General features: G+C 56.5%; 2 protein-coding genes across 3 annotated transcripts; both read right to left on the reverse strand.

Moving 5' to 3' along the window:
* Positions 1-1338: 1338 nt before the first annotated feature.
* Positions 1339-7407, reverse strand: LOC136791387 (uncharacterized). The gene is made up of 3 exons (XM_067001632.1): positions 7403-7407; positions 2887-3991; positions 1339-2777 (listed from the first exon to the last, which is right to left on the reverse strand). Exons 1-2 carry the CDS (start codon positions 7405-7407, stop codon positions 3040-3042), a joined length of 957 nt encoding a protein of 318 aa, XP_066857733.1. The 3' UTR covers positions 1339-2777; positions 2887-3039.
* Positions 7408-9101: 1694 nt separating this feature from the next.
* On the reverse strand, positions 9102-17554 carry TAL1 (TAL bHLH transcription factor 1, erythroid differentiation factor). 2 transcript variants are annotated; one of them, XM_067001748.1, is made up of 5 exons: positions 17402-17554; positions 16025-16174; positions 14311-14742; positions 13578-13669; positions 9102-10072 (listed from the first exon to the last, which is right to left on the reverse strand). In XM_067001748.1, coding segments are annotated over exons 2-5 (945 nt in total). In that variant the 5' UTR covers positions 16027-16174; positions 17402-17554; the 3' UTR covers positions 9102-9653. The 2 variants fall into 2 exon arrangements, with proteins under 2 accessions (XP_066857849.1, XP_047915219.2); XM_048059262.2 differs by lacking the exon at positions 16025-16174 and having other exon boundaries at positions 17402-17548.
* Between the last annotated feature and the right edge of the window lie 1768 nt (positions 17555-19322).

Genomic DNA, 19322 nt, shown 5'->3' on the forward strand with positions numbered 1-19322 from the left:
GGAAACCCATAAAAATGATAATCTCGGCCTCCAGTGTAACTTGGTGGAAGGGTTTTCTCCTGTCCTTTCGTTAAGGATGGATTTCATGATCTTCCTTAAATAACAAGCCTCCTCACGAGGAATCTCCCATCTGAAAGCTGATTGCATCATCATTAGGAAACAGGAGGCCAATCGGCCAGAAAAAAGGAGCAGGACCATGGGTTATTGCAAGGGCCAGGTCCCGCAGACCAACTGGCACCCGCCTTTGTAAGCTGGGGAGAAATTGGATGATCAGAGGCATTTTCTGAGTGCAGAAATGTATCCCTCAAAGGACACCTTCCCTCTTTATTTGCCAGATGAAGAGGGAAGGGTGTGAACCTGCGCTCCCTCCCCAGGGCTCCCCATAAGCTTTCCAAGTCGCGTGGTTTTGCAGCCGGGAGTGCCAGGCCCCAGCCCCACGCCATGCTGCTGGCCACCACCCTGCCCGTGAGCATGGCCATTGAGCAAAGCCCCATCCTCCGTGTCCTGCACCTCCTCAGTGTGAAGAGGAACACCGCATCTCCTTTCAGCCTGGCTTGCACAGGGGCCTCCCCTCCATCCCCAAATGCCAGGAGTCCGGCCATTGACTGGGAGAAGAGCAGAAAGAAAAGACCCAACTCCTCAGCCATTCCCATGTCACTCGCAACCAAGATGACCACGAGGAGAAGAAGGAAAGAGTTGGCTGGCTTGGTGGGTGCGGATGGCTTCAGGAAATAATTATCCCAGATGCCAGACTGGGAGAAAATTAGAAGTGTAAACTATAATCAGATGTTAAGTTGCTTTTCTTCTGCTAATTGAAATAATGTTTTCTCTGCTACCCACCACTCTACCCCTTTCAGATGCTAATCCCTATCAAACACGGACTTACAATTACGAATTCATAGGCATCTTTCCCGGGAGCAGAAATTGCTTTGCCCTGTAACCTCTAAGATGAGGTCTTAATAGGAATTCACGAGCAGTCTCTGGTAAAGCTTCATTAGCCGGAGAGAATAGACAAGGGCAAGTTGCAGTGCTCCCTAACCACTCTAGGGAAAAATTAATTTAAATTACTTTGTAAAGTAACAAGGCCAGATAATGTGTTTCCTTCTTGGATTATTGTTTTCTGACACCCTAATGCACTCGTAGATTAGGTTGCTTCTCCTGTTTTGATGGTGGTCCATACTAAGTTGTGGTGCCTGGCGAGCAGCACCCTTCGGAAGGAGATCACCGGCCCCCGTGGCCAGAGCTGGGAGGAGACAAGGTGAAGGTCTGGCTGCTCCTCACCACGATCGGTGGCTGGGAGGCTGCTGGGGACACTGGGGCAGGCAGAAACCATCCCCAGCAAATCTTCAGTGCAGCCTAAGAGAGAGACCTGTCTGTTGAAGGGGACACTTCAGCATTTCTCTGGTTGAGAACCAGTCCAAGCTGGTGGAAGGAGTGCTCCTGGATTTGGACAGAGCTCAGTTTGCTTCCAGGAGGCCAGATCCTGAGCAGCACTGAGCCCCACGCTCCCAAGGGCTGGGCCAGCACAGGAAACCTCTGCCAGAAGCCAGCATCCCTCAGCAGAGATACCACCTGGCTACCCAGGACGTCTGGGTCCTTTTCAGCTAAAAATGACAATGCACTAAAATGTGCTAAAGATGATCCCTGCACCCAAGGGGACTTGTGATTTTTCCCACCGCAGCTCCCTTTGAGGGTCCCCAGAAGCTTTACTTTTCTTCTCCCGGCACCAGGCAGGCCTTTCCCCGGGATGCCCTTCGTGCTGGCTCCAAGCCCTCCTCGCTGGCCGTGCCATTTTGTGTCTTTTCATGGAGATGCGCAGCGCGTGGGAGCGCCCAGCCAGGAGGCATGGGAAGATGCGGCGATAAGCGGCTTGGCAGAGGGGCAGCGATGCTCCCCGTCCCTCTGCGCTTGCAGTGAGACTTCGGTGGGTTATTAACCCGGGAGGCAGCGTACAGAATAGGCCAGCCTGGTTAAATCGCCAGGGGATGCGGGGATAATTCAATAAAGACACAAAGGGTTCAAAGGGCCTTTCGGCAATCGGAGAGCGACAAACCGCGCTGATCGTCCAGGCTGATTAAATAGGTTCCCGACTGCCCCAGGAGTCCTAGGAGACCGGGCTGAATCTGGGAAGATTTATGAGGAGCTACCTGAATTGGGGAGAGAAGATATTTGTTTTATTCCTGGCTTCTGAAGGGGATCGCTGCCTTTTTTTCAGACCAGAGGGAGGGGGCTGGAGAGATGTGCATCGAGACAGAGAGGGAGATAGTGGGGCAGATAGTGGGATGGATGGACAGACACACAACCCATCCGATCATTTTCCTGTCCCCAGTTACCCTGGGGAAGATAGAGCATCCTTGAAACATGGGGTCTGAGCTGCCAGAGCCCTGCCAGCTGCCACCAGCCCAATTTATTTCCCTCATTATCTTCAAAAGAAGCACGTTTTCAGGTGGCATCTCTCTCCTCCTCCTTCCCACCACCAGAGCCTCCTCCTGGCATCCGAAGGGAAAAAATAACGGGGCCATCGGCAGCGAGCGAAACGCATCTAATAACCTCCACTTCTTTTCAACGAGCTCCAGTTGTTGCTCGACAAGTGTACTCCAACCCCGGCAAGTGCCAGACAAAAGCTCCCCTCTCCTCCTCCGTGTCTGCTGAACAGCCTTATTATTTCAGCAGCCCGCATCTGCTGGGTGGCAAGCCGCGATTACCATAACACAGGGGCAGGATTTGGCCCGGCTGATCCACCCTGGGTTCTGCAGCAGGCAGGAGCATTTGGCTGGCTGCAAAATCAAGCAAAAAAAAAAAAAAAATCAAACATATGAAGTCAGTTTTCTGGCTGCGACCCAAGCAAACAGGTGCAGGTAGTGGAGATGGGGAAAACCACGTCACCTCCTGCTCCCGGTGCTGGGAACAGCCCTGCCCTCTAACGCAGCCCCAGAAAGGCTCAAGGACAAAAGGTGAAGGCTCCTGGGAGATGCCTTCGCCTGGGATGGAGGAGAAGAGGCCATTTCCACGGCTGGGAGGGCGATTAATTAAAGTGGGTTAATAGCAGGGCATTGACACAGCCACTGCAGCTTCCACCTGGAAGCACGACAAGCCTTCCCAGGGTGCTGCCAAAAGCACAGCGGAGAGGAGAGGAGGGAAAGGGAAGGGAAGAGAGAATAGGGAAGGAAAAAGGGAAGGGAAAAGGGAAGGGAAAATGGAAAAGGGAAAGGGAAGGGAAAAGGGAAAGGAAAAGGGAAAGGAAAAGGGAATGGAAGGGAAGGGAAAACGGGGGGAAAAAAAGGAAGGGAAAAAGGGAATGGAAATGGGAAAGGGGAGAATAGGGGAAACAGGAAAAAGGGAGAACAGTGGAAATAGGAAAAAGGGAAAATAGGTTAAATAGGGAAAAGGGAAAACGGGGAAAAGGGAAAAAGAAAAATGGAAAATAAGGTAAATAGGGAAAAGGGAAAAGGGAAAATAGGGTAAATAGGAAAAAGGTAAAGGGGATAATAGGGAAAATGGAAAATGGGGGAAAGGGATGAGGACATATAGGAAATGGGAAAATAATGGGGAAATGGGGAAAGGGAAAATAGGGAAAAAAAACAAGGGAAAAAAAAAAAGGAAAAGAAAAGGGGGAAAGAAGGCGGCAATGGCAAAAGGGGAAGGGGCAGGGGCCGGGGGGGGGCAGCCCGCGGGAGGAGCCCGGCAGCCCCGTGCCGGCCCCGCAGCGCCCCCTGCCGGCGGGCGGCCGGGTCCGTCCCCGTGCTCGCGTGGTGGGACGTGGGGAGGGCTTGGCGGCTCCCTCTGGTTAATCCCAGAGGCTCTAGATCTGGTTTCGGGGGCCTTCAGGCCAGCCCCGAGCAGCTTGGTGCCCCCCAGCCCCTCTGCGCCCCTGACACGGGGCAGCCGGGGCAGTTTTGGGGCCCCCAGGCGCCCAGCCCGCCTCAGGGTGCTGCGTTTTGGTGGCTCCCAGCTCGGCTGCACCGTGCACGAGGCCTCGTCGCCTCCGCGTCTCACACAGCACCATCAGGGATGCTCAGCACCGGCAGCCCCGTCCCCGTGCCTCGTGCCTCTGCCGTGGCCTTCCCGGCAAATCCCCGCGCCTCTCGCCGGCCCGTCTGGAAGCCACCTCCTCCCATTGTTCCAGCAGCCACCTCGCGAGGCGATGCCACGCTCCTTTCGCTTTCCACCGCTCACGCGCTGTCAGCCCACCGCCACTTCTCCGGCCTCTTTCTGCCAAAACCCCTCCGTGGCGCGGCCTGCTCCCATCTCCCGTAGCGCTGCCACTGCTCCCAACGCCGTGCGGGGCTGGACGGAGGGAGGGGAGCAAAAACCTCTTGGGGTCTCGCCGCCCCGGCTCGGCCCTAACCCTGGTCCCGGCACTTCAAAGGGCCCGAGCAGATTTCCCTGCGCTCCAGACGCTCCCTCCCATTTCCTGCTGGATTCCCGTCTCGCTCCCTTCGCCCGCATCAGCAAAACAGAGTGTAAAAATAGAGGCCGGGCTTCACCCAAACACAATAGTAAATTGTTCCCCGGAAAGGTCACTGGGGCGTCTCAGAATAGCTCCGGGAGCAGGGGAAAATGAACGTGTGCAAGGGGGGATGAATCTGAAGGTGACGGCTGGACCCGTGCTGCAAGGTCCCACTGTGCGTCTTGGAGCATCCCCATCTTTCCCCAGCCGCCTCCAGCCCTTTTGGGGTTGGCCGTCACCCTGAGCCTTGTCCTGTGGGGGGGGAAACTCAGCAAACCCAAAGCAATATTTAGGTGTAAAAGTGGAAAAACTGGGAAGCAAGCAGCAGGAGGAGAGGCAGGACAACCGGGGATGCAGAAAAGGGACGGGAGGAGGACGAACATCCTCGCTGCGTATGCCGGGCTCATCTCCGAGCCACCCGTGACAGCACCGTGTCCCCTGGGCACCTGCAGCCTTTGTGTGGTGGTGGGAACGCCGGGGCCGAGCCCGTCGCCGGTGGGGCCGAGCCCTGGCAGCCCCACGGGAGGAGCAGCGCATTGAGCAGCCCCGCCGGCCATAAATTACTGCCTCCTCTTGTCGATGCCCGCGGTGATGAAGGGGGCGAAGCATTCTCATCGCCTGCACGGGTGGGAACATGTGGGTCCCGGCGTTCCTGTGAGCATATTTTAATCGACTAACGTGGGAAGCCGCTTTATAAAGCAGGTGCTTGCTCTTTTTTTTGGCGGTGCTGTTCCCTTTTCGGGCTGCCCTGGTGCATGGCTTTTCCAAAAAGGCTGTAATTAAGACCAGATAACGAGGCTGGAAAATAAAAGCTCAAATTTTTGGTGACAAAAGGCACAAATTTTCATGTCTCACTGGCTGTAAAAAGCATGACTCTCCCACCTTCTCTCTCTCTTTCTCTCAATTTTAATTCGATTTTATCTAACTGGTGCCACTTTCCCATCCTCTCTCTCTCCCCAGTTTCATCTGTGCCCCAGCCACCTCACGAGCGCAGTGTCAGGGGGATTTTCTGCCACTGGGAGCTCACACATCACATTAGAAATGTGCCTGAGCACAATGCCTTTAAATGCACTCGCTTCTGGTTTATGAGGAAACCACTTTTTGCCTGAAAATTCCCCACGGCACGAGGCAGACCAAAATCCCCATCACTTCTGAAGCGGTGTGTAACCAGCTAGCTGCATCTGGTGGCCAAAGCAATGAGCCCCAGGCTCGTCCACATGCCCCAACCGGCCGGGGGCAAAGTCACCCACAAAATCGCCCCCATCTCTGCAGACATCATTTTTGTGCAAGACTTGGCCCTAAAAAAACAAACAAACAAACAAATAATAATAAAAAAAGGATAAAACCAGGTTGTTTTCTTCTTCCTTATATCTGAACAAGAAGGACAGTGGGGTTCCAACACCAAATTCACGCAGGAGGTGGGGAGACCCCGGTCATTTTGGAAAATATTGGAGGCAGGGCAGTGCTCATCACCACTTGCAAAGCAACACCTTTGTAAAACAAAAATTACCGATTGATGGAAAAAGAATTACATTTTCCATCAGAAGACAGGAGCAAAAGCGGCTTTCAGAGGGGGATCCGTCAGGAGCAACACACGTTGGTGAGTGGGCGGCATCGGCCCCCCCCAGCCCTTTTTGTAGAGCCCTATATTAAATGTATGTGTGCAAGGGGTGGTTTTAAACCCTCACCTTGAGTGTGTGCATCCCGAGCTAAACAGTGTGCTGCCGGCGAGGGCTGCGTGACCCAGCGGGCTGTTTTCATTAAAAAAAATAAGCAGAAGGCGGAGGTGGAGGGAGACCTGTCCTGGCGGCAGGAGGGAGGGAGCAGGCTGGGACGTGGGAGGGAGAGATAAACGGTGTGAGGGCTATCGGCTCCTTTCAGGATGGGGGTTAATGCATGTGTGCAGCGGTGATGGGACGACAGCAGATAAGCACCCTGCTGCAGCCCAACGCCCGGCCCCGCGCCCACCAAGGGGCTGTGCTGAGCCTGCCGGGCTTTGTAGCAGCTCGGCTCCGGGGGATGCTTTGAAAACGTGAGGGATGCTCTAAAAGAGCACGTGGAAATAGTTTGTGACTCCAGAAGTCATGGAAATTAAAGCCAAGAAATACCAGAACTGGTTTTGTTCACCTGCTCCTTGTCACAGGAGCTGTGCTGGTCACGGCGTGCTGCAGCTGCACATGCATCTTCAATGCACCAGGTAGCCCTATAAATATTATATATATACATATGATTAATGTCACCAGCTCACCAGTTTTTTAGCATTTCTGCACATGGCTGTGACAAGCACTTCTTGTTTTCTGTTTTGTTTTTGTTTGTTTCTTTGAAAAAGAGGAATTGCTGTCACCACCTATTAAGACATGGCCAAACACTGCTGGGGGCTGAAAAATCAGCGTTGCCCCCAGCAGCCCCAGCCCCAAAAGAGGGACAAGGCCACCAGCTGGGGACTTTCGGGGACCTGCAAATAACTCGCAGCAGTCCCAGTGTGCCCGCTCGGCCCGCGGCAGGGGATTGCTCCACAGCGCGTCTTCCTTCCTGCCGCCCGCCCCGGCCTCCTGCCCTGTTGGGACGGGTAAATTGTTTTGCAAGGGCTTTGCTGGCCACAGATGGCTTTTGGTGGCCGGGCATGGGCTGTCCTGTAACGCACGGAGCTGAAATACCGGTGGGTGAGAGCAAGGAGCGGGGAGAGAGGAGAGCGAGTGGAGGCTGCTTTGTAAAACTTTATTTAGAAATATTCTCGATATATTCATTATATATATATATTTATATATACAGACACATTACAACAAATGTGTTTTCTAAATAGCACATCCACAGTGGGTTGAGAATCAGGGTACCAGGTCTGGTCACTTCGTTTCTGCAGAAAAAATGCAGAAACCCAAGGGGAGGGCGGCAGAGAGAGGGACGGGGCTGGAAGAAAAATCATGGTAAGGAGAGAATTCAATCACACGGTACGACATTGACCGAAAGTGCCGTCTCAAACAGAAACGTGGCGATGTTCCACACACCAAGACATGAAGCAGGCAGGAGGGGAGATGGGTGGAGGAAATGTACCATTCAAATCACAATTAAAGTACGACTGTACATACCCCGGGAGGACTACGGCGCGCCCTGCTACGAGGTTGGAGGCAGGCGTGCGTGCGGGTGGGTGTGCGTGCGGGTGTCGAGGAGGTTGTACCATTTTGTCAACTGTTCGGCTACCGAAAAGGGAGAAAAAAATAAAATAAAATTGTGGGGAATGAAGAATTTCGGTGCGTCGGTGATTTTTCTTGTAACAGTTCAAGAAAAAGTAAGACCCAGGGTTATTTTAAAGGCTGAAAACTGAGAACAACTGCTTGACCCGTGTGACAGCATCCCTCTCCCTTCCCAGGGGGCCGGTGCTGGTGGCGGTGCCCCAGGGCACCTTTGCCAGCCCCTGGGTCCCCTGTCCATCCCCGCTGCCCTCCTCTCCTGCCCCAGTACCAGGGACACCGGTAACTGCTCAGCATCGCTCCAGCACCCCCTGGCATGGGTGGTCTGGACACAGGAGGGCATTTTCCTCCTTTTCCCCCAATATAAGAGGTGGGAAACTGCCAGTTTCTGAGGATTTGGGGCTATGCTGGAAACCTCTTTTTGAGCTTGGAGCCCTTGGTGGGGAACACATCCCAACTAACGTGCTTGCCCCACGCTGGGAAAAGTCAGCCCGATGCTTATTATTTACAAAGAAACCCTAAAAACAAGCAGGGATAGAAACAACCAGGCTACGATGTGAGCATGCTGGCAGGCACACGCACAAATCCTGTGTTCCCTTGTACCTCAGCGCCTCTGAGAAGGAATTAGTGTGATGGAAAGCATCCCTGCTCAAAGGGCTGTTTCCCTTACAGAGGATGTGTGTGTTTGTTTTACTGTAACGTGGCAATTTCTGGGCCTTGGAGCACAGGGAGAGATTGGGCTGAGAGGGGGGCACCCCGCAGCACCGGTGCCTGGCCTCTGCTTCCCAAGTACCCACCCGGGGCAGGGATCAGAGGATCGGGTCCATCACGACCCTCAGTTCTGCAGCCACCTAAGCTCTTGGGATGTAGCCTAACCCCAACGGTGCTGTTAGCACTCACCCTATGCAAGGAAATTCGGGGAGGCTGCGGCCTCCTAACAGCCTCACCCAGGCAAGGGCCTCCTAATGCCTCCTTGCGCCCAGCCTGCGGGCACCGGCACGGGTGCATGACCATCACTTTCACACAACAAAACCAAAAAATTCAAAGCATACCATACCACCAAAACCCTTTTACAACCCTATGTACATGCACGCTGCTGGTGCATCGTTGATTCCCTCGGCTTTTTTCAATTCAAAAAAGTCCCTGGTTCAATGGGATGTTTTCTCTCCTTACCAGTCCTGAAATTCATCTTCCTCAAGAGGAGCTCTGCCCTACAAAAAGCGCCAGGGAAGCTCAAGGAGACCACCTCGGGACCTCGCCTGCTGCGTTACCAGCACAGGGATCGGGGACGTGGAGGGCGGTGGAGAGCAGAGAACACCTATGTACCTTTTGTTCAGTGGATACTGCGTGGCGGCATTAAACAGAAGTAATCCCACGTCATAAATACAACACCCCAAACAATCCAGAGTTGGGCAGAAGGGAAAGGAAGAGAAAAAAAAATAAAAAGAAGAAGAGGAGAAAAATAAAAAGTCTCAATCCTTTTAATAGTTCTTTTGCTGAGGGCATTTTTCACCTCTTTAAAAAGGTACAGTCAAAGCTCTCGGACAAGAGGCCCCCGTGGCCCCGGCTCCGAGAAGCCGCATGCGCTCCTGGGGAAAGGCGGCAGTGCCCGCAGCTCCCTGTGGCCTCCGGAGTCACGTCCGTGGCCTCGGCTGGAGAGAAAGAGGAGTTCGGTGTCTCCTGTCCCAGCTGGGTGACTGCTTAAGTGGCCATCAAGCGATCTGAAAAACCCTCGAAGTGCTGGAGAGGCACTGGCCGCGTCGCCCTCCCCTCCTCAGAGTCACGCCACGAGCGATATGTACAACGAAGACGACTTCAATGCTTTGCTTCTTCGTACGGTCCCGTACCTAAACGCCGAGCGTCCGTCCCGTTGGGTCTTGCTCTCGGCCAACGCGCCGCCCACCCCGTCCTGGGCCGGGACGACGGGGAGCCCGAGCCCCGGGGCAGAGCATCCCGAATCCCACCCGCCCGGGTCTCGCCTCCCCCTTCGCGCTCGGGGAGCGCCGTGGGGGTCATCACCGCTGCGCGTTGCCTTCTACGGGGAGGATGGCGTGGTGCAGGCCCCGCGTGTGCTTCGAGTCCAGCGCCTCGTGCTCTTCCGTGAAGCTGTCCGGGCTCGCCGCGCCATCTAAAGAACTTCCACAGCTGGAGTTAGGAGACAACATATCCTGCAGGAGGTCTTCCTGGACTATCCCCGAGTCTTTGTTCCCTTTGCCCCTTTGGTTTCCTTCTTCCTCCTGGTCGTTGAGCAGCTTGGCCAGGAAGTTGATGTATTTCATGGCCAGGCGCAGAATTTCGTTCTTGCTCAGTTTTTTGTCAGGCGGGTGAGTGGGGATGAGCTTGCGAAGCTCGGCGAAGGCTCCGTTCACGTTCTGCTGTCTCCACCTCTCCCTGCTGTTGGTAAAGATGCGGCGAACCACTTTCGTGTGAGGACCTGCAATCGCAACGGTGCAGAATTAGGATTGACCCTTACCAAGTCATTAAATACTTCAGTGAATAAGTTGCTGTTTCCCAAATTAACCAATTTATTTTAGTCACATCAGCAAGGCAGCAAGGTGGGAGTTTCCAGCTAACTGGCAGCTACCTGAGGAGGCACAATAGCCATAACTTTGTTCAGTCCAGTGGAAGGGAAAAGTTGAGTCGCATCTTTTTAGATGCCTTCTGAGAAGCCTAAATTTAGCTCTCCAAGGAGAAAGGCTCAGGCCATGACCTGCGCAGAAAGCTGGCATATTTTCAGGGTATTTCAGCAACAAAAGCCCTATTAAAAGGCTAAGTCACCATATGGTTTTATTTTCCATCTCAAAAGTCTCTTAAGGACATGCTGGTGGGACAGAGGGATCAGCAGGAGCAGAAGCTTTAACGGGACTAAGATCCAGAGATTCCCCTCCTGCCCCTGATGCCACCAGGACCCAGGGCTGGCAGAGACCATGGAGATGCCACCAGCCCTCCGGCTGGTTCGTGCGGTGGGGTGGCAGGATTCGACCCAATGTCACACAGTGAAAGCAGTGCCCTTGCTGCAAGGATGATGCAACGGTGGAAGACGAAGAGTTTTACAGCTGACCCAAGGACCACCTGCTGTCTCTGTACAGCTGCACCGCAGGGCGAGGGCTCCCTATCAGACACTAATTGGAGAAGGGACCCTCGATTGCCAGGGGTCTCAATTTGGCTCAGTTACATGTGAATTTCACTGCAATATTGCTGAGGGAACATGTAACACAGGATGGATGCACAAAACGTCAATTCTCCTTTCAGCTCATCAGGGTAATTCCTGCTGGCATGACCTAGGCATTGCCTCCACGCTAGGGGAAACCCAAAGCAAAAATCAGCCCAACAGTACGGTGCTACAGGAGTAGCAACGCCATAACTCGGGACTGCAGATCCTTGGGTCCACATAAACCAGCACATGTAAGATAAACTACCATAATCCATCTCCATCCTCACCTCCAGGGCACGCTGACAGCGGAAGGACACAGCAATCTCTACAAACTATGGAAGAAAGACCATGGCAGAAGCCACTGTCGGAGTAGGAAGCATGACAGACAAAGAAAATCATCCCAAAGTATGAAGCAAAGGCTTGCAAACAACCCATCGATGGCCGTGCCCTAAGGTCTCTGCCCCGTAGCCCTTTGAGACATTTGTCCAGCTGCTCCCCTCCAGTCACATGAAATGCTCCTGGCCATAGGGTTTGCATGGGGACACTCATCCAAGGAGGCTAAATCTGTCAGCTTCTCCAACGTGCAGGCACCCAAAGGACTCCCTTCTCCTTGCTGCCTGCTCAGGAGGAGCAGGGAAGTCCCCACAGACTGCAGAGGCAGGCGGCAGGGAGAAACTCGTCTCCAGCCACTCAGATCCTGGTCTCATGCCTTAGTAAAGCCAATTTTCCCCTCTCAAGCAGCACATAAATGATTTTCAAATGAATTAACATGCAAGAGCTCAGGGAAGGGAGAAGTCTCTTGCCCTCTGTGCCCCAGGGTGATGGGGAAGGTGGTGGGGAGCGAGGGGACCTTGACCACCTGCAGCACCCAGCTCGACTTGCTGCCATCTCCTACCGTGACGCAACAACGCCTACACTTCAACGCTCTTCCCAGACAAAACCAAGCAAACAGCCTTGGATCTAGAAGGAGATGCAGCTTAAAATATTTTTAGGCACATAGAATATAAGAAAAAAAAATATGGTATTGTTAATTTTCTAAAAATCTCAGTCTTCACAGGCATCAAACCTGCATCTCATTCACTGAAAGCTGCCTGCTAAGAGGCTTCTGTTCATAAAATTTTGAAGTGAGGCAGAAGACCTGTTCATTTTCATCCGGGGGCACTCGGAACAAGCTCGAGACTCTAACAGAAATCCTGACACCACCACAATTTTTGATCCCACATCAAGGCCAGTAACTGAATTAAACACGTATTTTAAAAAGAGCGCAGACTTTGGTCAAAGCGTGTCAAGCAGTGCAGAAATTTAAAATGCCTCATAGCTGTAATAATAAGGAAGAGATTCATTTATCATAAAGGAGCTTGCCTCGTAATTAATCCAAGCAGTTGGCTGAGAATTTCTGCTTGGATTTTGTTCCAATTGATTGATCGATCGATGCTTTTTTTAATTGCAATTACAAATCTGAGAAAAAATAGCATAAAGATGAGCTTCCAAAGCTACAGAATATTCTTGCAGATAGGGTTTTTTTTACATTTATGCCTCTGCGTAGATCTATTTTGTAAGAGTGGCACGGTCACTGCACACTGCTGTCCCCATTCCCCACATGCTCAGCACCAAAAGCTCCTCGCTGCAAATCAACGAGCCAGAACCTGCAGGATCGGGCCCAAACTATAGAGCTGAGTTACCTGGTGAGCACAGAGCCCACAGCTCGGTTACAACCAAACATCTCTGCAGTCCCTTAACACCTAATTTAATAACGGCACCGAAGGGCGAAGCAGGCACCAGGATTTGAGGGACCTCACCGCAAGCACTCAGCCTCTGCCCAAACCCCGACAAAACGAGGTTGTGGTGCGGGGCCAAGCGCCCACCTGGGGACACAGCCCCTGTCCCTGGACAGACGGATTGAATGTGCTGAACAGATGGAAGAGGAAAGTGGGAAGGGGACAGAAACAGTGACGAATGCAGATAACGCAGCGAACCCATCGTTCCACACCGTGTTATTTCAGAGCGGTGTGGATTATACATCTAATTTTGGATTGGGAAGAAGGGGACAGGGAGCTGGAGGGAAGGACAGGGAGTTGTCTGGCTGCTGGCACGCAGCATTTACATTTGCTAGAGAGAAGGCGACCCGCAGGCAGGTGGACGTGTCAGCCTCCCACGCTCAGCCCGTTTGTGCAAGCATCCTTGTGTGCATGTGTCCTCCTGCTCCGCGTGAGCTACTGCAAGCCCCGCTGGCTGCCCAGCCCAGGTGGCCAGATCCTGCCCTGCCTTTCCCCTGCTGCCTTCCCCCCAGCACAAAGGGGATCCCCACTCCTTGGGACCACCCAGGACCGGGCAGGGGACCGCAGCGGGCTGCAGCGCGGTGCCGGCAGCTACGGGACAAATGCGGTGCTGACCCTGCGCCCCTTACCCCTCTGCTCCCCGGCAGTCTGGGGGCAGCTCAGACCTCGCTGAGCTCTGCCTTTTGAAGGCTGGTGTCTGAAAGGCTTTGCGAGCAGAGCCCGGCACTGCGATGGCCCGATCCAGCCCCCGCACAAAGACAAGCGCAGCGGCGCCCTTCGGATTGAGCCTCAAAGCGATCCTGCGGGGCAGGGGGGGTAATTAACCAGGGTAATTAACCACAGGCTGGAACTCTCTGCTGAATGAAACCCCCGCGGCACACGCTGCTGCCGGGTCGCCAGCCCCGGGCTCTGCGCGGAGCCTTACCCGGGGCAGGGGGCACCCTGCGGGGACCCCCCCCGTCCAGCCGCTGCTCCCCCCAGCCAGGAGCGGCCCCCCCGGTGCTCACCGTCGGTGATCTCCATCTCGTAGGGCGAGGGCCTCCTCTTCACCCGGTTGCTGCCGTACATGGAGAAGGAGTCCGGCTCGCCGAAAAACCCGCTGCAAACGAGAGGCAGAGAAGGCGGTGGAGAAAACCAGCAGCTCCCTGTCCCCGGGGGATGCCCGGGGCTCACGAAGCCCAGCCCGGGGCGTGAGGAGCCAGGAGGGGGCTGCACGGAGCCGCACGGCCCCGGGACACGCAGCCGGGCAGGGGGCTCGCTGCTCGGAGCCCCCCAGCAGCCGGGGCCGTACGCCCCGTCGGGGCGCACCCGCGTGTCGCCGGGTGGCGGGGGGGGGAAGGGGGTTCCCCCGTGACCCCCTACCCCTGGGACAGGTCTCTGTGCCCCGCATTTATCCCCGGGGGGCACCCCAGCTCTTGAAAGCAGCGGCAGACCCCTTTCCTCCCCCCCCCGAATATCTGCTCTGCCTGCGGTATTTCTGCCGTGGATTTTTTTTTTTTTTTCCTTTTCTAGGAACGACAGTTTTTCGTTTAGATTTTTTTTTCCCCCCTTTCTTGCGAAGTTACCAACATGCAAACCCGCGATGACTAAGCCGAGCCCCCCCCCTTCCCTTTCTCCATCCCTCCCTCCCTCCCTCCCTCCCCAGCCCCACGGCCCTGGGGGGGGGGCTCCCCTCGGGGAACCGCTGCGTGGGACCCCCCCGGAGGGGAAATAGGGGTGCAAGCAGGGGGGGGCACGGACCTGCCGATGGCTCCCAGCGGCTGCCCCAGGTTGTAGAGCATGGCCCTGCCGGGGGGCTGCAGCGGGAGCGCGGGGGGGCTCAGCTGCACCATGCGGGCTTCGCAGGCGGCTTCGGCGGCTCGGCACGGCTCGGAGCCCGGCGCTCTCTGCATCGCCTCCCCCGCCGCCTCCCGGCTTTTTATGTCCAGGGAGCCCCCCCGGCGCACCAGCTCGATGACGGGCACGGCGGCGGCGGCGGGGGGCCCGGGGGAGGGCCGGCCCGCCTCCTTGGCCGCCCCGTTGAGCAGCAGCTGGGGCTCCGGCGGCGCCTCCATGCCCCCCCGGCTGCCGTCGGGCTCGCTCGTGGGCTCCGCTTCCGAGTCGTGCCGCCGGGGGGGGCGGGCATCGCGGGGGTCACTGGGGGGCGGCGGGGCGGGCGGCCTGTCCATCGTCCTGCGGGGAGAGGCGGCGGTGAGAGCGGCCCCGGGGGGCGGGGGGGTAAAGGAAAATAGGGGGGGACTTGGGGAAAAAGGAGGGGCAAGGGGAAAGGGGGAGTCAAGGGAAAAAAAAGGAGGGTCAAGGGAAAAATGGAGGAGGGCAAGGGGAAAGGGGAGCACAAGGGGAAAAGGGAAGGGAAAAGGGGGGAGGACAGGGGAAAAAGGGGGGGGCGAGGGGAAAAGGGGGGGTACCCCAATCCCGCCCCGACGGCGCGCAAGGATGCTGTGCTCTGACGTCACGGAGCGCCCCGGCCCCACGCAGCGATGCACGGCTCTGACGTCACGGAGCGCCCCGGCCCCGCACGCACCCCAGGACCCCCCCTTTGCCCCCCAAAAACCCCATAATCGGGTCCCATCACCACCACCCCCCCCCCGCCTCCCAGATCCGCGCCGCCCCGCGCCGAGGGGGCCCCGCCCGGGGGGGGGGCACAGGGCTGGGGAGCTGCGCGGCCAAGCCGGGCGGTGGGAGACTCGGCCCCTCCATTTTGGGGGGATTTTTGCCTTCTGGGGGGATTTTTGCCTTTTGGGGGGATTTCTGCCCGCAGGCTCTGCCCCTAGGGCCGGACACACCGCGGCCCGGCCTGCGCGGCGGCATCTCCTTATTTATTTATTTTTTTTCCCCGTCTCTTTTTATTTTTTTTTAAATAATCGTTCATTTTGAAGACGGAAACAAAGCTGGCGTGGCGATTTTTGGGGGGAGCGGGTTAAGGGCAGGCAGCGGGGAGCGAATCCCCCCTGGCCGGGGAGGCAGGAAGGAGGAAGGGGCCAGGCGCCCTGCGAGGAGCTGCCTTCCCCCCCCCCCCCCCCCGGCATTGTCTGCTGCCGCCCCTCCAACGACTCCTGTCGCGACAGGGCACCCCGAGCCGAGGGCGGGGAGCCATATCGCGACCGGTTCCGCGCTGCTTCCCCCCCCCCCACCCTCCTCGTTGGGTTTTTTCCCCCATAAATAACGGGTTTCGCCGGGCTGCGGCACCGCGCGTCCCGTCCCCGACCTCCCTGCAGCTTTGGCGTGGGGCATTATTATTTTTTCGTTTCTTTTGGGCTGATTCAACCCCAATTGAGAGAGAAAACATTTTTTTTTTTCCCCTCCCTATCTCTCCATCTCCAAAAAAATAAAAAAAATAAATACCAACGCAAAGCACGAGCTTTCTGCCTTCCCTCCAGCCCCCTCCCCGCCAGCCCTCTCGAAAGAAAATCTAATTGCCTATTCCGATATTGTATGGGAAGAGATTACTCACATGTGTCATATTTAAGTAGGGACACCGCAAGTCTCTCCTGTTTCAACAAAAGCGCTCTCGGTGTCAGGCTGAATTTACTCCTCCCACCTCAAGGTACTTACGACTTTACAGAGAGGAAGGACACCCGCATCGGGATAAAACTGCTAAATCCTGGGAGGAAGAGAAAGGAAGGGGGGGGGGAGAAAAAGAGGAGAGGGTGGATCTCGTGGCGTCGGGGGAGCGCCGGAGCCCGGCGGGGAGAGGGGTGCAGGGAGGGGACGGCACCCCCGGGCGGGCACCCGCACCCGGCCTCGGCGGGGAAAAATAAGAAATAAAATTAAAAAGAAATAAAATACATGTAATATAAAAAGGGAGGAAAAATAAGCACGATATTTGGGATGAATTGGGTGGGTTTTCGGACACGTTGAGAGCCCGCTTTCCCCAGGAGGAAATCCCAAAGGGGGCCGGGGGTGGTTTTATGCCGGTGGGCTCGCAAGGAGCGGCGGGTGGCAGGTGCGGGGGGACAGGGACAGGGACCGGGACGGGGACAAGGACCGGGATAGGGACCGGGAGCGGCCGCGCTCCCCGCCCGGCCCGGCCCCGTTCCCCGCTGCGGATCAACAGGAAGGCGAGCGCCGTTCCCCCCCCCCGCCCCGGCACCGGGATGGCGAGCAGGGAGCTTTTCCTTTCGTTAAGCAACGAAATAAAACCAGCCCGGTGGCCTCTCCTCCCGTTTTCGTTAACAACGAAATCGGAAAAAAAGCAATAAATAAATAAAAAATAAAAATAACGGTAAAAAAAATCCGGTGTTTTGCGTTCGTTTGGGTGGAATTGCATCGAGAAAATGGAGCCGGGCGGGGGGGGGGGGCATTAATTCCCCGCCCGCTCGTTTCTGCTCTTCAAACTCCTTTTGTTTTCCAGCCGCGGATCGGCAGGAAATTTCCAGCCCCGCGACGCACCTCTCCCTCTGCCCTTTGGGGGAAATCACCCCAAAACGGAGGGGGAAAAGGGAACGGGCTGGGGGGGAGAAGGGGAAAGGCCCCATCCGTCGGCCGGGCCCCCCCCGAGAGGCCGGGGGCGGCGGGCCCGGGGGGTGCGGAGCCCCCGCTCCCTGCTGCGGCAGCCGGGGGGGCGCGGGGGGCTGGCACCCCAATTTCACAGGGACGGCGTGCTGCTCTCCTCACCCACCCGCATCAAAGAAGAACAAAACGATAAAAAAAATTACACACAACCGCGGAAAAGCCGAGCTTTTCTTTTTTTTTTTTTTTCCTCCCCCCTCGCCCGTCCTTGGCACGGCGCAGAAGCCCCCAAGCACCCCAAAAAATAAACCCCCCCAAAACCCCAACCCTTCCCAAGCGGCCCCGGCCCCGCTGTAGGGCCGGATCCCTCCCCACTCACCATTTGCTTTTCATTGGGAAAAGTGAGTGGAGCCATTTTGTGGCCTACGCGTCGCGGCTATATTTGTAGTAAGTGTTGGGTGGCTTCAGCTGGGTAGGCTCTAATTCCACATCACGTCCAGTTTCCTATTTAGTATGGAGAGCGGAACACTACTGCAATGTGGCCGAGAGAGATAAAACCCCAGCAGTGGCCCGCCTGCCCTGATAAGCTTCTAAACCCATTATTTATGAAATGATTCATTATTATTTGGCAATTTTATCGAAGGAAAGCGGAAAATTATTGCAGGGATATGCATAGGAATAACTCCGGAATGCATGCCTTCTAGCTTTTTATGTGTGTGTGCTTAGATGCTCTTAAAAAGACACTGGGAAAAAAAAAAAAAAAAAAGAGGAGTAATAAAAAATTGCGCTGTGCCTGCCCGCATCTGAATAGCAATTCTTTATTTTAGTCCTCTTGGAGGTTATTATGCCCCTGCATATTTTTTTTTTTGATTAAATATGGAACACCTACTCCGTTCTTAATTAAATTTAATGAGCCAAAATAAATTGTTGGAGATGCTGAGAGAGAGAGGGAAGGGGTGTGGGCTGCTCTGGGACGAGAGGAGGTAAATAAAGCACGCGGAGAGGAGATGTTTCGGAGAGCAGTGGCCCCGTCCCCACCTTCCTCCCCTCGGTGTCTTCGCGAAAATTGGGGCCGGCTCCTTCTTAATGCTGGGGAGGAGGGGACGGGGAAGCCGGGGGGAGCCCGGCCTTGGGAAATTTGGGATGTGAGCGGCGGGGAGTTGTGCCAAGCCCGGAGGAGAAGGGCTCGGGGAAGGGGGAAAGGAGCCCTGGGGGTGCGCGGGGCTCGGCACCGGCAGCGCGCCCCGTCGGGGACGGGCGGCTCTCGGTGCGCTGGGGGAGGCGGGCGGCGGAAAATCAACGAAATCGCTGAAAATGAGGAACGGGGGGGCCGGGACCGGGGACTGAGGCGTAACGGGAAGGGCCCCGATCCCTTCTGCGGGGACCCCGGGGCCGGAGCCCGCAGCGGCCGCACCTGCCGGCGGCCGGCGAAGGGGGCGGCGGGGCCGGGGGCGGCGGGGTCGCTATTGTGTGCCCGCCACCTGCACGGCCCCGGCCGGGGGGGTGCGGGAAATCGCGGGGCTGTTTTTCTTCCTTTCACTCCTTCCCCTCAGCCTCCCGCTCTGGATGCGGCCGTGGGAGAGGTTTCGCCCCGGCTCCCCCCCCAGCCCCCCCCCGGGAAGAGCTCGGGTAGCGGCCCCCGGGGGCAGCCGTCACGATATGTGTGTGTGTGTGTGGGGGGGAGCTGTCACGATATACGGGGGAGCCGTCACGATACGGGGAGCCGCCACGCTGCCGGCACGGTGCGTGAGGCGGCCGGGCAGGGTCGGTCACGACAGCCGGGGAGCCCGCCGTGCCTCCAGCCAGGAAACACGAGCATTTGCAAGCCGGCTCCTCTAACCAACAGGAAGTGTTAAAGATAGAACAGCCGGGGCTGGGCCGCGCAGATTAGGAAGCCGAGCATCTTCTGGGCCCCCAGACCCGGGGGGCCATCCCCTCCCCCGGCCCGGCTGCGAGCGGAGCCCCCCCCCGGTCCCCCCCCCCCCCCTTCCCCGAGCCCCCCGGCACCTGCCGAGCTCCGAGCAGGGCCGGGAGCCGCGGAGCAAGAGCTGGAGAGGTTTTGCTTTCGTTGTGATGAAGGGGAGCTGGAAACAACAGGGGAAAGGCCAGCGAGGCAGCTCTGAGGGGCTGCCCCCTCCCCGCTGCACCTCCCCAGGCTCAGAGCAAACCCAGACCCGACTCTCCAGGCGTTTACCCCCGGAGCCGCAGCGGGTGCTTTGGGAAGAAGGCATCAGGCATCCCCAAATCTCCCAGCCCTACACCACGAAAGGAAAAGCGGTTTTAGGGAAAGGTGGTTTCTT

Source organism: Anser cygnoides, chromosome 8 (genome assembly GCF_040182565.1).
Source record: "Anser cygnoides isolate HZ-2024a breed goose chromosome 8, Taihu_goose_T2T_genome, whole genome shotgun sequence".
Classification (NCBI taxonomy): Eukaryota; Metazoa; Chordata; class Aves; order Anseriformes; family Anatidae; genus Anser; species Anser cygnoides.

What these genes read in the sequence shown, in the direction of transcription:
- TAL1 (XM_048059262.2), bottom strand. An exon ending in CCGCTGGGAGCCATCGGCAG is followed by an intron (nt 13,670 to 14,310) that starts GTCCGTGCCCCC and finishes TCTCGTTTGCAG; the next exon opens with CGGGTTTTTCGGCGAGCCGG. An exon ending in CGAGATGGAGATCACCGACG is followed by an intron (nt 10,073 to 13,577) that starts GTGAGCACCGGG and finishes TTGCGATTGCAG; the next exon opens with GTCCTCACACGAAAGTGGTT.